Source organism: Neopelma chrysocephalum, unplaced genomic scaffold, assembly GCF_003984885.1.
Source record: "Neopelma chrysocephalum unplaced genomic scaffold, ASM398488v2 Primary Assembly neopelma1_67, whole genome shotgun sequence".
In the NCBI taxonomy this organism is placed as follows: Eukaryota; Metazoa; Chordata; class Aves; order Passeriformes; family Pipridae; genus Neopelma; species Neopelma chrysocephalum.
Genome location: NW_020897726.1, coordinates 4,176,550 through 4,193,517, shown reverse-complemented (window position 1 = coordinate 4,193,517; position 16,968 = coordinate 4,176,550). Strand labels below are relative to the sequence as shown.

At 43.9% G+C, this 16,968-nt stretch overlaps 1 protein-coding gene across 2 annotated transcripts; it reads right to left on the bottom strand.

The window, feature by feature from the left end:
- Window positions 1–7,991: 7,991 nt before the first annotated feature.
- Window positions 7,992–15,338, bottom strand: TAC1 (tachykinin precursor 1). Of its 2 annotated transcripts, XM_027684778.1 has the most exons (6): window positions 15,227–15,338; window positions 14,402–14,539; window positions 14,192–14,288; window positions 13,563–13,586; window positions 11,896–11,949; window positions 8,657–9,697 (listed from the first exon to the last, which is right to left on the bottom strand). In XM_027684778.1, exons 2-6 carry the CDS (start codon window positions 14,522–14,524, stop codon window positions 9,648–9,650), a joined length of 348 nt encoding a protein of 115 aa, XP_027540579.1. In that variant the 5' UTR covers window positions 14,525–14,539; window positions 15,227–15,338; the 3' UTR covers window positions 8,657–9,647. The 2 variants fall into 2 exon arrangements, with proteins under 2 accessions (XP_027540580.1, XP_027540579.1); XM_027684779.1 differs by lacking the exon at window positions 11,896–11,949 and having other exon boundaries at window positions 7,992–9,697.
- Between the last annotated feature and the right edge of the window lie 1,630 nt (window positions 15,339–16,968).

The window sequence follows — 16,968 nt, the reverse complement described above, 5'->3', positions numbered from 1 at the left end:
AAATTTAAGACAAAAGGATCCAGCTATGCTGGGTCATCTGCAAACTACATACATGTTTGTAGTTTTTTACAGGAGGGAATGGGATGCAGGTCCAGTGTGTAATGCTGTCTTGTCTACTCTTCATCTTTGTTCCTGCTGTGGTTGCCTCTTTTTCTACCCCATTTCTTTTGGGTAAAATTAAGCTGGACTATTCTGACAGTAAGTAAGAGCCAGGGATTACTTGACGGGACTTTGGAGACCCTTAGTCCATTGGTCAGAGATTTTTTATGTGGGATGGTCTTAAATGATATAAAATGTTTGAAACCGTGTTTAAAATCACAGTCAAAAGTAAAAGCATCCTATTTTAATAAAATATGGGGAGTGTCTTTGTGAAGGACCTTTGGTGTGGGAAATATCTACAAGGTGTGTAACTGTCTTCACCAAGAATAATAATAAAAAAAAAACTTTGCAAAACTAGGCTGCAGGAACCAATGTTGAACTTTTTCACAGTAGTGCTGTGGAAGCTAATTCCTCAATAAGTGTTATACTTTTATTCAGATTCAGAATTAATATCAGTCAAGGTGGTTATTTTTCTCCACTCAAAACTGAAGTAAAATTGTAGCTAACACCAAAAAACACAGTGAGACTTTGGAGGGGTGGACTTACTCTTTTTTTTCTGATAGAGACCTAATGTCTGATTCCCCTTAATAAATGAGAGCGGCGTTGTGGAAGGAGGATTTGTACAAGGTAAGCCTGTGTTTGAGCTAGCTATTGAACAGTCTGTCCAAAGGAGAGTGGGGCTGAAATGTGGGAAGGGCTGCTTATTTCTGTAGCAAGGTACACTGTCTGTTCCTCAACCATTTTCCTAGGAATAGCCAAAGTGCATCACCTGCATCATGCCTGTCTTGGTTCCTCATTTTGGAATTCTTTTGGGACTTATTGCTTTTTATTTACATATCTGCATAGACATTGTAGTTGACAAAAAGGCTACAGTTAGGAAAGTCTTAGTTTTGTATAAGCCTCTGTTTGGATGCAGGTAATGCACAGAATTTTAATTATTTAAATTTAATAATTTCAATTTAAAATAGTAATTTAAATTTTTTATTTACAAAACTTGAAGAAGCAGAGAAGGAGCAAAGGAGGATGGAGCAGAGAGGTGGTCTGTGCTACTGTGATACCCTGTAAGTTGGTAGGGGTAGTAGGTAGGTGTGGTGGTGCATTAACAGGGTTTGTGTATGCTGCTTTCAAAGATCTTTTTGTGATGTTTCACCCACTCCTGTCTGTAGTGCCACTTTCTATCTTTTTGTTACCTGGAAGCTCTTCCAGTAAGAGAAAACTACCTGGGCAACTAGTTTTTTTCCAGCACTGTATGTTCAGGTTTGGGTCTTCCAAGCATCCCAGGAGCTACAAAAAAAGATGTTGATGGTACCCTGGAGTTTACCTGACCTTCGTGTTTCTCACATGCAAGTGGGCCGGAGCTGGCTCTGCTCCTTGCACTGCGTTCCAGGAAACCAACAAACCGACACATTTCCTCCCATGTGACAAAAGGTGTCTGTCAAAGTTTGAATTCAGATTGAGAGGTTGCTTCAAGAATGATTTCCTAATTTTTTACTCTTTTCTTTTTTTTTTTTTTTGTAGCCAGCAGGTGGCAGCCGCTGTTAGTACATCTGTGCAAATGAGCTCTTCATCCCCAGGGAAGGCTGCTCTCCTTTCTGCTCTGCTTCTGCTTTTAGTCTTCCTTCACACACACTTGTCACTGGGATTTGTGCGTGAGCTTTGTAGAAGTTAATAAGTACTTGATTAGAATAGGGATAAAGCCAAGCATAAAGGAAAAATGTTTTTTAATTGATCTTGCTCAAGATGTTGTGCAGAGCTTCTCATGCTGGTGCTGCAGATAAGAAGGCAGCTGAAAGTTGAATTGCATTAGTATTGAGGAAATTCAGTATTCAATTTAGAGGTAATTCAAAACCAGTTATATTAAAAATTAGTAATGTGAGTTGGAACACGTATACAATGTCAGTTCTAGGGAATATGGAAGATAATTCCCAGGCTAGAAAGCAATGTTAATTTTACCTCTGAAGTTGTTAGGCACTTTTTTTTTTTTAATTTTCTTCATTTTTAACATGTGGATCACAGAATTTCAGATAGTCATACAGAAAGAACTCTATGATAGAATCAGAAAGATTCGGGTTGGAAGGGACCTTAAAGATCATCTAGTTCCAATGCCCCTGCCATGGGCAGGGACACCTTCCACTAGACCAGGATGCTTAAAGTCCCACCTAACATGGCCTTGAATGTTTCCGGGGATGGGGCATCCACAACTTCCCTGGGCAACATGTTCCAGTGCCTTACCACCCTCACTGTAAAGAATTTCTTCCTTTAATCTAAATCTATCCTCTCTCAGTTTAAAGCCATTACACTGTGTCCTATCACTAAATGTCCTAGTAAATATCCCTCTCCAACTCTCTTGTTGGCCCCTGTGTATACTGGAAGGTGCTATAAGGTCTCCCTTCTCTTTTACAGGCTTAACAACCACAACTCTCTTAGGCTGTTTTCATAGGAGAGGTGCTTCAGCCCTCTGATCATCTTTGTGGCCTCCTCAAGACTCTCTCCAGCTGGTCTACATCCTTCTTATTTTGGGGGCCCCAGAACTGGATGCAGCACTCTAAGTGGGGCCTCACTAAAGTAGAGTAGAGGGGGAATCACCTGATGGCCACGCTGCTTTTGGTGCAGCCCAGGATATAGATGGTTTTCTGGGCTGTGAGTGCACATTGCCAGGTCATGTTGAGCTTCTCATTCACCAACATCCCCAAGTCTTTCATCCCAGGGGTATTCTCAATCCATTCTCTGCCCAGTCTGTATTTGTGCTGACCCATGTGCAGGGCCTTGCATTTGGCCTTTTTGAACTTCATGAAGTTCACATGGACTCACCTCTGAAGCCTACTAGAAAGTTTTACAGATGCACATCAGAAAGGTTTAAGGCCTTTTTTCTCTCAGCAGCAGACTCCATATACCTGAGCATCTAGACTTGAACCCTGTCAGAAAAAAACATCACCCAGTCTTCATCAGTGGTGTAATGACAATGGAGAGCTGGCTGTCCAATCTGACACACAACCCTTTGCCTACTCCAGGCTTGCTCTGAGGCAGGTCTTCTGCCTCTTGTTGTTTTTGGTACAGGGTGCTTATGAATTTTCACCAAGAAGAAGATAGAGTAATTGGGTCCAAAATAGTCCTTTAGAAAATTATAATCCTGGGTACATAAAATTATTGGAACTGACCTCAATTCTTACACCATAATCACCTTGCCAAGAGGAGACTACAATGATCTGGTTGCAAAAGCAGCCTTCCTGCTACGATTGAGGATAGAAGTAGTTGTCTATATTAATAAGCTGTATTACTTAACATCTCTCACCACTGCTCTTGAAGACTGCCTTTAACACCTGGGCCAAAATGTAAATTAATACAAATTACTTTTGATTAAAACCATTATTATTTTAGCACAAAAAGGAAGGGGGTGGTAGAAAGGAATGTTCTCTTTTTAAATATTTAAATACTCATTATACCAAAAGGATACAAATTACTGGCTGACTGACAACTTGCTAATAAGAGCTTAAAAATGCAAATAGAACTATTATCTCAATTGACACTAATTGGAACTCCTTTGGCAGCCTGGGAGGGCAGGGCAGGAAGGTTTGATTGTTTCCTAGAGCTGGAATTGGGTTGGCAAGGAAGTATGGGGAAGATGTGCTGTGGATAAACAGGTTGCTATCTGCAGACATCAGAATTCATTATGTTATATTTCAAGAAACTGTTCTGAAGTGCCGTCGTGCGCCTATGTACAATTTTGGTGACGACTGCTGGTGCCCTGGGCTGGTCTCACTCATGCTCACATGGTGCAGGCCTTGCCTGGGCTGAATTGACACAATGGGAATCCAAGCTGCAAATGCTCAGGTCTCACAAAACAGCTCTTACATCTTTTGGGAATCATAAAAATTCACTGCTTTAAAATTTACTGAATTATAAACACTTTTTAAATGCAGTCTTAGAGTAGCTACACCATATGTATATTCCTTCAGTAATTAATGTGTATATTCTCCAAGCAAAATTTGCTTCCAGAGGGTATTGCTTGAATTTTAATGCTTTGATGCACAGAAATACAATATGCCTATTGTTGTCTGATTGTTATAACAGTGAAAATAAAATGCACTTCTATGTGCCAAAATTGAATGTCTGTGATTAAAGGTTTCTTCTGTTACCCAGCTAGATGTTTTCAATGCAAACTAGTTCATGTAGAAAACAATGTTAAAATTATATCAGCATATATTGGCACTGAGGCACTCAAGCTCTGGTTGAGAATATATAGCATGGATTTATGCAGCTCTTCACCTGCTCCACACAATTCTACCCTCTCTTGCCTTCAGATGGTGTCTCCAATGTTAACATAATGGTTAACATATGATTGGAACCTGATGATCTTATGGGTCTTTTATGATGTGTTGGTGCACATCTTATACCTCTTAAATCTCTTACAGCTATGCTTCCGAAATAAGTGTGAGAAATTGTTTAGATAGGAAAAGAAAGGCTTTTTTTTTTTAATTTGCAGGAGTTCTTCTAAACATTCAGTGTTCTCTTTCGTAATTTCCTAAATTTCTTTGCACTTAGGTAGCACCTTGCAGAAGTGACTGGTTAGGTACAGGGTGTGCATTGCATTTCTAGCTCAACCGCGGTAGTTACCTCTTGCCAAACCATCTCACCTTGACCTCCCTCCAGGCTTCTGGGAAAGCATGAAGCACCATGACAGATGAAGTGTTTTGTTGTTTAACAGTCTGTTCACATTTCATTTCTTCTATATGCAGTAAGTGGTGACCTTGTTTAATTTGGAGATGGATGAGAAAACAAGAGGTGATGTTTGTTGCACACACTCTGCATATCTCTCTTTAAAAAGGACTTTCTGACCTGACGAATTGCTCTTTTATTCTGATGGAAACCAGATATCTATCAGGGATGGAGCAGTGATAATTTTTAATTAATATCATAATGAATTTCATACAGCTTCTCCCGTTGACAAATGTTTTAGTCTATGCTCTATCAGAACCATTAAAAGAATAATGCAAAGAGTGTGTTGGTCTTTCCTGAAAGATGTAGTTTGAGGATATTTGTACACTTGCTAGCAGTGAAAACAAATTTAAAAAAATCCCTACTCTTCCAGTAATGACTATTTTCTGCAAAGGTAAGTGAGTTATTTTGGAGATATATGAGGACATTGGGGTGTATCTGGAACAGCAGGTGGCTGCATCCTGACACAGTACAACTCCAGGGAAGCAGCTGCTGTGTGCTGTTCTCCTGTCATTCTGGGAGATGTTTGCTAATGCAGTCTGTGATATGTTGGCTAAGGGAAGTGTTTGGGCTCATCAGAAGAAAATTTCGTCATTACCGAAGTTTGCACGAGGACTTGCTCAGTATCTCTTAATGCTAAAGCCATTATCTAAGCCATAGTTTAAGAGACATAGTTTAAGGGACAAAGTCTGTATTTAAATAATGGCTCTTGGTAGCTCTGAAGGAGCTGCTACTGGCATGCTCTGAATAAACAGCATTTTAAAGAATCACTTTAATAATTTACAAAAACCTCTTGATGTTATTCTGCTCTAGCTAATGATGACTGGCTGCAGAACCTGAGCTCCCATGGCGAGGTGCATACGGTGGAGCCAAACCCCCCTCCCAGCTCTCCAGTTCATGGACAGAGTATGTGTGCCATGACTCTGGCTTCCCAGGGTAAGTTTGGCTGCAGCCTGCACCAGGGATGGCCAGCCTCCATGCAACAGCAGAGAGATGGAGATGCTGGATGGAGATTATGTCCTCTGGGTCATGCTTGGGCAAGGCAGGCTGCTGAGATCTTGACTTCGGCATCCCCATCCAAGGGAAGAGAGGTTTCTGTGTGTGAGGGAGACAGTGCCTACCAGAAGAGCAACCACCTGTCAAGACGCAGATGAATGATGTGTTTCTGGGGGAAAAAAGAAACAAAAAGGGGGCTGAGCATGTTGGAGGCGGGCTGTTACATAAAACTGCCTGTAGCACCTCCCCAGTGGTGACCATTACCAGCATCACCCTGAGTTTACTCTTCATGCTGATTTCCTGGGAAGATTTTTATTGCTTTATTTAAAGCTCACTTGCATTTTGCTGACAGATGCCCTTGCTGCAGTGTTATTGATTAGCTTTTGCAGCCTGAAGGGTGTCAGACTGTTGCCATCAAAAAGAGCTAAGTCTGTGTCACGATTGTGGCTGGCTGTTGTGGAGACAGTGGGGGATTTAGTGAAAGCCTCTCCAAAACCTGCAATGGCTCTGGAAAGCTGGCCCTGCCCAGCGATCGAAAGCATAAGTCGCCCAGTGGCCCAGGGCTGCAAACAATGCTGTCCACTACATAAAAGTGTTTAAAAGATAAAGAAGCCTTAAAAGGAAGATTAAAGAGCATGGAAATTATTTAAAAATCCGTTTGAATTACTCAGTAATGTATAAACTATATTGCTTAAGACTAAAGGCAGATAAAAGATGTAAGAATAAGAGTTCCTGGGTGAGTCTCCAGGATCCCAGGATGCTTGTGAGGACAAATGTTTAGAGTGAGCCCATGGTAGGGACAGGCAGCTGCTGAGCTGGATGCTTGCAGATGTGTCATTTGTGCATCTCCACATCTACCCTAGGCCTGCTGGGCAGGCACAGCCCCACAGCCCCAACACGGCACAGCTTGACCGAGCAGTTCCTGCCAGCACTGAAATGTGATGAGGGGCTTTTTTTGTATTTTTGGTAGAGTCAGTTGGAACATTTCAGACAGTGTCTTTTGGTGTATTTGCTTTATTTCTAAGTTGGAATAGATATCTATACAAACATATAAATCAATGCCAATTTTAACCTTACTGTTCAAAACCCAAATTAGCACAAATCTGACATTATTTTACCACCAGAAATTAAAATGAGTTGTTTCCAAATGCCAGATCAAAACCACTGATCAGAATGACAAGTAAAAGGAGACTGCTCAGCCTTGGCAGTGGAACAATGGTAGTAGTGCCATGACATGCTTGAGGGAAGGGATGCCACCAATAACAATTTTTACAGGCACAAGGAGTGAGCCTATGTGAACTTCATGCAATTCAACAAGGCCAAGTGCAAGGTCAGGGCAATTCCAAGCACAAATACAGGCTGGGCAGAGAATGGATTGAGAGCATTCCTGAGGAAAAGGACTTGGGGTTGTTTGTGGATGTGAAATAACATGATGCAGCTCACAGCCCAGAAAGAAAACCACATCCTGAGCTGTATCAAAAGCAGTGTGGGCAGCAGGTTGAGGAAGGTGATTCTGTCCCTCTACTCTACTCTGGTGAGACCCCACCTGGAGTACTGTGTCCAGCTCTGGGGCCCCCAGCACAGGAAGGGCATGGATCTGTTGGAATGAGTCCAGAAGAGGGCCATGAGGATGATCAGATATTTAAACTGAAAGAGGGTAGATTTAGATTGGTTGTAAGGAAGGAATTCTTTACAATGAGGGTGGTGAGGCTCTGCAACAGGTTGCCCAGAGAAGTTGTGTCTGTCTCATCCCTGGAAGTGTTCAGAGTCAGTTTGGTTGGAGCTCTGAGCAAACTCATCTAGTGGAAGATGTCCTTGCCAACGGTAGAGGGTTGGACTAGGTGATCTTTAAAGGTACCTTCCAACCCAAACCATCTATGTTTTTTCCAGAAAAATCAGTCCTATCTATTTACTGGATGCTATTAAATAGAACTTGTGCTGTCCTCCAAACATTTAAAGCCCACTCTCTGTGGCTTTCTCCGGATGCAAATATGTTTGCAGTAATTGCCTCTGTGGGGAAGTTTGTGAGATGTGCAGGCTGCAGGGAGTGAACAGTGGAGCTTTCGCTTTACTCTCTACATCTCACAATTCAGTGCACATGGGCTGTGAGCTCTGGGAGCACTGTAGGCTCCCAGGCTAGAGGAACAGCATTTAAAATTTTTTTCTCTTTTTACCCTTCTCTGAGCATTATTCAACATCCATTTCCACAGTCCTTTTGCCATGTTGTTAGTCAGTTTCCCCGCCTCACAGTGGGAGCTCATACAGAAGTTTATTAGTTTGAAAATTAGTGCTGGCAAGACGAAGAACTGGCAGAGTGCCAGTACAACCACTGTGTCTCACTCAAGTGCGGTCCCTGTTGTAAGTCAGCTTCAGTTTTCCTACCATAAACCCCCCCACTTAGCTAGATCGCCTCCTACTTAGCTGAAAGTGGGATCTGTTTTAAGCATGGGCAGGCTTAGGTGCTGCTTCTAACCTAACAGGAGAGAGGTCCTGCACCCACCCACTTGTAATGGGGGCAGTTCTGCTGATGCCTTAGGTAACCTTGAAAATGGAGGTTGTTGAGTTCACTTCCAAAATGGAAAAAAACAACCAGTGAATCCCTTTGTATTACTTATTACTTGGTTTGTGTATACTGCCTGTTTTCATTGCTGATTCATCTGTAATGAAAGCTCACATCATAGCATCAAACGGAGAAGTATAGCTTTCAGCAGGGGGAAAGAAGATAGATCTCCAGATGCCCTGGCATCTGGTGAGATGTATGTAGCATTTCAGGACTGTCCTGCTTATATAGTAACCAGAGAGTTTAATTAAAAAGATAATTACGCTCACTTTTTTTTCTCTTATATTGCATGGATTCCAGTCAACGGGTGCTTTTATTGTGAATCTGAGGGCTAGAATTTATTAAAAGCTTAACTTTCAAATAATAAACCTACAATATTGGATGAATTCCACAGCAAATTATTCCACTTGGAGCTGGGCAGTACACCACGCCCTTTTCATTCAGACAACATGCTTCTTGATTTCCATCAGGTTAAGGATGGATGGCACCTTGTGTGACCTGGGGCAATCTCAGGAATTCCTGTCTCCAGTAGCATATCCTCCATTCACCAAACACACATGAGGAAGCTCACAGCCTCCCTGCAAAAAGAAACCATTAATTTGATATTTCTTTCCAGTCTCAGACCACTCTTGCTTGGATCTAAATCTCATTCCAGACCAACGTGGGAAATAACTCCATTACTATCACCAAAAGAATTATGTTGCAAAAGCCCCAGAGTAGTTTTTATTTAAAATGTTACTGTCATAAAATTCCAGACTATGAAATGAAGACCTTGGATTCCCATTCAAACATTACCCGCCCCCCTTTTTAAAATATATAGATACGTAGTCACAGAACATAAAACATGCTGTAATGATACAAATATATTTTTTGATACAGAAATTACAGTACATTATAAACATGAAAACAAATTGAGGCACTAGACTGAACATCAGCTCTGTTCTGCACTGGCTGTGAAGCTGATAGACTCGCTTTCAATGAACAAAAGAATATTTGCTTGGTTTAGTAAACATAACTTTACGAGTCATATCAAATGATGTGCTTTGTTGTGAGACATCACCAGGGTTGCTGGTCCTTTCAGAACCACAACACACCTACACAACATGTATCACTGCCACAATATGAAAAATAATAATTTTATTGAATGTACAACTCAAAAAAACCCCAACCCCATCAGTTGTTAAATAAATAATTATTCCATACAGTGGTTAGTTTATATTACACTGCATTGGCCATCAGAACAAATGAAGTTTAATAAATAATGCGCAGGAATGTCTTATTTACGCCTCCGTTCATAATTCTGTGCTATGCTCCCTTCAGAGGACCCTGCAAAAAATGAAGCAGAATGAAGCACACAGTGCAGCCTTGCATAAACCCCTGCAAGCACAAGAAATGTCAGAGACCTGCAGCCAGCTGGGTCACTGCTGGACCTCAGTGGCATATTTGGAACAGAGGTGAGGCCTCCCTGGCCAACCCTGAGCTGCTTTGATTTGGTTTTACCTCTCAGACTACACTGTCCTCCTAGAGGCCAAAGGTCTGAGCAGTGTTTTCTACCTCTCCTCTGTTGAGCTGCTTGAAGTACCATTAATTCAGAGCCCATTTACCTTCCAGTAATCCATCTAATTTATGGGATCTGAGCATTCAGGTCAATTTGTGGGTAGAGGCTTTCTGCATGGACATGTCCACCTTCATTCCTGCACAGTCAGCTCTTTGTCAGGTTTAAACCCTCCCTGTCCCCAAGCCCTGCACACAGGGTTAACTTTTACTAACGACTGTGGCAGAAGCCAAGCTCCTCAGATTGACTCAGACTTCCTGTGGACTAGCTGCAGCCTAAAATAGTCTTCAGTAACGTATTTTGTGTTTAGTAGTGGTAGATCTCTCCTTCTTGCTCTTTTAAAATGAGAGTGAACCCCAGAGAGCCCTTCTTGATCAGATCTGTCCCCAAAACAGGGACTGAGACATCAGCATCCAGGTACCCTGCTTTGTCACACAAGACTTTAAATCAGCACCCCACTCACACCCAGAAGGACAGTGTAAACTCCTGCACATTGCCAGAGTTCTCAGGGGCTTTCTGCAGAAGAAAACCATAGCACCAGGTAAAGATCCTGCCCAGTTAAACATTTTCCATTAGGGAGAAGTAAGGATAGTCCTAATGCTTACTACTCCTGATCTTGATCTGATTACACAGTCCTTAGGGGAAGCAACTTCTTACCATTTCCTTCCCAAGGAGTCAGGCAGAAGAGCAGCGAATTCTAGTTTTACCTGTCAGGCAGGTATTACACAGCCCAACAGGGCAAAACTTCATTATTCGCCTTTGTTAGAAATACCACATAATAGTAGCCTGACTACTAGCAATTTGAAATTAGGGCAACAAAATCTTTACATTTTTTAAAACATTTGCTGTACTTCATATTCTCATATTAATGTAAATGTAATCCCAATGGAAACCAAACCCACTTTATTACTTCCAGGCTATTTACTTTTGTGATAGCAGATATATTTACAGGTATTATGCATTTAACAGCTATTGCCACCACAGATAAAATTGTATAAAATTATTCATGATACATAGCAATTTGTAAAATGATGCAGAGAGCAATATTGCTAGTTTTAAATGGGGTTTAATTGAAAATAAAAGTTACTGACAACCATAATTGCAGAATGTAGATCACAGCATGTATCCACATAATATAAAGGTGTCAGCTAGTAATTTAACTTTTATCATCCATTTAACAAAACAGTGGAAACTATTTCAGAGATGTGAAATACATATTAGGGTTTTTATTTTTTTTAATTCCCACTCTGGAGAATCAACTGATACTTTAGTTCACACTGAGGGATTTCCTCAGTACAACCCTATAGCACAGGGAAGGTAGAGCTAAAGGCAATTTGCAGATACCCACAGGGGTTCTGCACATTAGAGGAGATGAGAATCCTGCCCCATATGGATGCTATGGAAAATAACACAAATTCTCAGTATCCGTTCAAAGCTTAAAATGCTTTGGGTGAAGTGAAAAGCTGGAAGAGGCTGGGAATGTTTAACAGCTTGATCTGCAGAATGAGGTGGTGTTCTTCCACCTTCTGCTCCACGTTTTAGCAATAATGATCTCCAGAGACAATGAGGATATTCCTTTACCCGATGAGATCTGGATTTGGACCACAAGTGTAAATGAACTTTACATTTTCAGACTCTGAATTTTTCTTGGCATGTCAGTAAAATTTAGATTTTTTTTCTTGTACTTTGGGGACCAGCAGAACATGCAAGGACAGGGCAGTAATGAAAATGTCCTGGGGACTTCTACCCGAGCTCTCCTGCAGCTCAGATCAGCCTGATTATCTCAAGAATTGGAGTGAAGCAAACCCTGAAACATCTTGGGTAACAAAGAAAATCCTGGGTCTTTTTCAGAGAACTCTGAGTCTACACTACATAAACACTGCTTCTTCCATCCGCTGGGAGAGAACAAAGAGGCAACGGAACGAAGAGGCTGTATGTCACCAAGTATCAGATTTAGTCATATACATACCAGAATTTAAAGATCTTTTGCCCATAAGTCCAACAAAGGAGTCTGTTTTATGCCCTGAAAAAATATATTTAGGGGTGTTTTAATACATTTTAACTAGGCAGGCTTCTAAGATAACGTGTTTTAGCGAGGAAGGAAGATAGGCTCCAAAACTGTTTATCTCACAGACCAGTTGTTCACATCCCTCTCAGACAACAAAAAATGAACATCAGCCTGACTAGTCAGATTTAACAGGTTAGACCAAGGCACAGGCCAGTTAGCGGACATCTCCTCATTAGTTTAGATAGACTTCTTGTTTTGTGGATTTGTTTCTTTAAGTATAATGGAAAAACAATGACCACTAAAGGATTCTTATTTCTCTCCCAGTACAATTCCTACTGATTTGAGAAAATGCACAAGGCAGTGTCTTGGTATAGCCTGCATCTGTGTGAGGCATCTCTTCTACCTGTTGTTTTATTTCTGTAACGTGGAAGAAAAATCTCCCTCACAGGTCAGGCAGAGCCCTTACTGGAGAGAAAGCCAATGGGACTCTATGTCTGGACACGTCTGAGCTAGACAGTCTGGCTTTGTATTTGGAATATTTATGAGTTCAGGTATTACCTTCCTGTCCCATTAGTACTTCTCAAGGCACTGGATGAGCAGAGGATAAATTACTCCAAGTTCTGGCCTACAGCATATATCAAGATATAGTAGCTATATATGCTATATATGATTTTTGAGGTAAACTTAGAAATTTCTCTTTGGAAAGAATTTTACTCGGCTAATTCATCTACAAAACAAGATCCTCGGACCTCACATGTATTAATTCAATCTGAAGCAGTTTCAGAAATCTATAATTTTTTTACTTTTGTCAGCAGGTTATTTGGCATGAGCTTTGTATCAAAGTCTTTATTGGTCTTCAGAGACATAACCCTAGTGAAAGCATCTTATGGATAACAGAACACTGGGACAGTTGTTGACCTCCGTGGACTGAGGAGGTGTCACAGAATACAAGATCATTTTTACTTACTAAAAGTCTTCCAGCTTGTGTTTAAACATCTTCAGATAAATTCAGAGAATAAAACTATCACTGCGCAGAACAAAGTAACACCACAGTGCTGATACCATCTCCTGCTTGGTGTTACACAGAAGCAGAGCAAAGCACAATATTAATGGGGCAAGATAGGCTTGTTCATATGGCAGCACATCATCAATCAGCCCCTACTGTGAGCAGGGATCTGATTCCCAGCCAGACAATGCTGAGAGCACAGATACAGCATCTCGCATGTGAGGACATGGGCTCTCCTGTGAAAGCATTCTTGGGGATTTGGAAATTCAATACTCTAATTTTCCAGATTTTGTCATCTTAATTGCTCCTCTCTGAGTCTGGCAGTAAGCCTGCCTTGACTATAAGAAAGGCTTACAGAATCCTCCCCTAGGGAAATAAGTGAGAGCTGCAACATCCGCACATTAATATGGATTGAAATTTCAAAGCTTGCGGCAGCTCAGATGAGATACAGGCTCACAGCGGCACAGGGGCGAAGGTTTCAATCCTTTAACAGAACATTTCTTCACCAGCAATGCTGCCATTCCTCTGCTGAAATCAGTCAGCTTCTAACTAATCCCGTCAAATACACTATTCCCTATTTAATACTTTCTAATAATTACTTATTTGCATTTTTTAAACTTACTTTTGTGAGAGATCTGGCCATATCCTGATTGGAAGAGAAAAGAAAGAGAAAAAGGGGAAAAAAGAGTTGTTGTAAAAGGATTGGCATACACATATAATACTACTGCAATGTTTTTAAAAATCAAATACAAAAACTACCCTACACATATTCCACTTAAGGGAAATTAAAGTGATGGTTTACAACTGCATTTCTCTTCGAAGAGACTACAAAAACTTGTTTTAGCTAAGCCCACATAATTTAGATCAGTTTAGCTCCAATTTCTTAGATCAATTCTTGGATCAGTAAACATGGCAATAATTGTACACAGAACAGATTTTCCCACATGGGCAATTCAGTAGTATGTATGAATTATCATGATATTCCTCACCGGGATTTGCGTGCTGTAATTGGTGTGCATTTGGCACTTTAATGTGAAGCCCTCTCTTTTCCAACTGGTGAGTTTATCTGATATAAAACTTGAAATAAACAATCAAACAAAAAACCCCAAACCCAAACACCCCACATGGCAGCTTTTGAAAAAGACGTAACACACTAAACCCGAGCGACAACCGCTGTGGAGTTTGGGGAGGCACTAGGAGAAAGGGCGAGTGGAGAGGCGTGAGCAGCAGCCAGCCCCCCACCCCGCTCACCGGCATCCCGCTTGCCCATGAGGCCGAAGAACTGCTGGGGCCGGGGTCTCCGGGCCATCCTCTGCAGGAAGTGCTCCAGGGGCAGCGGCAGCTCCTCCTGCGGGGCGACAGCGGGCGGCGCTCAGCGCGGATCCCCCACCCCGTTTTGCCCAGGCAGTGCCCGGCACCGAGCCCCTCGCTTCCGCACCCCGCGGGGCCGCCAGGGCTCACCTTCGCCTGATCACTGTCGGACCAGTCGGACCAGTAGCTGAGGTCGTCGGTGGCTCCCATCTCCTCGGCCAGCGCCTGCGCCGAGGCCAGGAGGAGCACGGCGAAAGCCAGCGGGAGCCTCATCGCCGCCTCGACGTCCTGCGGGGGCAGAGGTTGGAACACCGGCATCCCGAGCCCCGGCGGGGCGAGCACGCACAGCCCTGCACACATACTCACAGCTGCCTCCGGGGCACACCTGGGGGCACGCTACCTCGCACGTGTAGACTCCACAGGCGCCGAGTTACACCACCCTCCCTTCCCCCCGACTGCTACAGTCACCTCTGGACACACGCATACCCCATACGCAGCTCGTGTGCACACCAGCACACAGTCACACACACACACAGGCACAGGTATCCCTCCACAGACGGACATAGAGGGTTATACATAAACACACCCTCACACGTCGATGTACATCCAGGTATTCACACCTTCCCAAATAAACACACCCAGCCAGGTACATCCCCCTCATACACACACCCAGGTACAGATGCATCCACTTACAAACTCACACACCTTAGATGCTCACACCTACGTAGGGATGCAGCTCTCTACACGCACACAGAGGTGTCCAGAGGTACACCCTCATTCCTTCAAACATCAAGACAGGCACAAAAACATGCTGGCACATTCAGAGGCACACAGGCAGGTATAGGCACCCACCCCATAGAAGTACACACATACAGACCCCTCGCACACACAAAGAAGTACCCACGGACACTCCTCACAACCATACGGACAAGCGCACCCTCACAGGCACGGACGGACTCCCGGAGGCGCACGCACCGTCAGCAGCGCGGAGGGCGGGAGCTGCTCTTCGAGCGCATTGGCCGGCCGGAGGAGCGCTCCCCACTTTATATACCTGGAGACGGGGAGGGCCGAGGCAACCTCATTTGCCTAAATGCAATTATCCCCGGTTTTGTGGTCCCAGCCCCGTGACAGCTCCCCCCCCCCGGGCGAACAGCTCCCGCCCCCCTCTCCCGCTCCCGCGGGGTGCGCGGCGGCCGGGCGGTTTCTCCCCGACATTCCCCCACCACACTCCCTCCCGCTGCAGCTCCGCGCCCCCGGGGCCGCCCCGCACCGCCGGGGCGAGGGCGCGTCCCGGCTGCGGCTGCGGGTGCGGACGCGGGATGAGGCTCTGGATGTGGATGCGAGATGCAGGCGCGGACCTAAGGCTGCGAATTCCGCTTTTGACTTCTGCCCCCCCCGCCCCGTTCCCCCAGGGCAGGGAGAGCTGCTCTCCGCTGCGAGCGGCACCGCCGGAAGGGAGAACGGGGCAGGGACCAGAGGCGAGCGGAATGCAGGGAGCGGGCTGCCTCCCGTGCCCGGGCAAGTTCCTTCCCCCCAGGTCTGCCCTCCCCGTGCAACTGCTCAGGCGGCCCCGCTCGCTGGGACCAGAAGTGAGGAATGCGCGAAGCTGAGAAGCGCCTGGCTGGGTGATTGCACCCCAGGTTTGGCGTGTGCGTGCTTGCAGACGGGCTGCCGGCACAGGGCAGCAGGCTGGTACCGCTGGGCTGACTGCTGTGACAGGCGAATGCCTTTACTGGAAATGAGCCAGTCTCTCTAGCAGCACATCCCTGCCTGCATCCTTCCCCTACGACAGCTTTGCACTGCTGCTGGCATTCGGCTCATATAATTACTTAGATTATCTTCCCTTTCATGGTTGTTCCATCTTATTTCTCCAAGGTCAGCTGTGCATGAGGCTTCTCAGCTAACCTTGGTGGTCTCTCAGCCCCCATGTTATCATGGTGCATGGTACCACAGCCTAAATCGTGCAGTCTGGACAGAGTTAACAGTGTTTCTTTTGATAAAGAAAGGAGTACTCAGAAGCTGGAATAAGCTCCTTGGTACCACACCTCTGCTTGCTCCAGGATGCTACCATTAAGGTGACAGTGGTAAATCTCCTCTAGGAGGACCATTCATTAGTATATAACCGTGGATCCAAGAAGGACCTGGGCCTTCATTCTCTAAATAAAGACATGATTAATCCCAGGCCTCTCTGTTAACCAGAAATGCTGCTCAGAACACAAAATATTCCCCAGAGCACAGCCAGGAATAAGACTCTTCCAGATTCTAGAGGTGTCTACTCTTTGTCTATAGGACTGCACATAAATAAGAAAGATTGTGACCCAGTGAGCTGAGGGTCCCTCTAGTCAACACGATCTGCTTTGACAGGGTGGTTGAGAAAAACAATGGTTTGGAAAAGCCCAGCAAGGGACTTCATGCAGTACCTGATGTGGGCACCTCTGCTGAGACCACGAGTGTGAGTGGTGAGAATGCTTCTCATTCTGCCTGTCGAAAGCTGGCAGGAATGGCAATGTTTAGCAACTCGGGGAACCCAAACCATCAGATTTTCATGCTGCAGCTTTGATAATTCCCTTTGATGTGTGAACTTTGAAAACTCTTGAAGAAAAGTTGTTTTCTTGTGGTTTTTTTCACTATGTTGTTTCTGTTAACTATAGTGACAATGGAGCAAAGATCGTATATATCAAACCAGGCTTGCCAATCCTACAGATGTTGATGAAGCT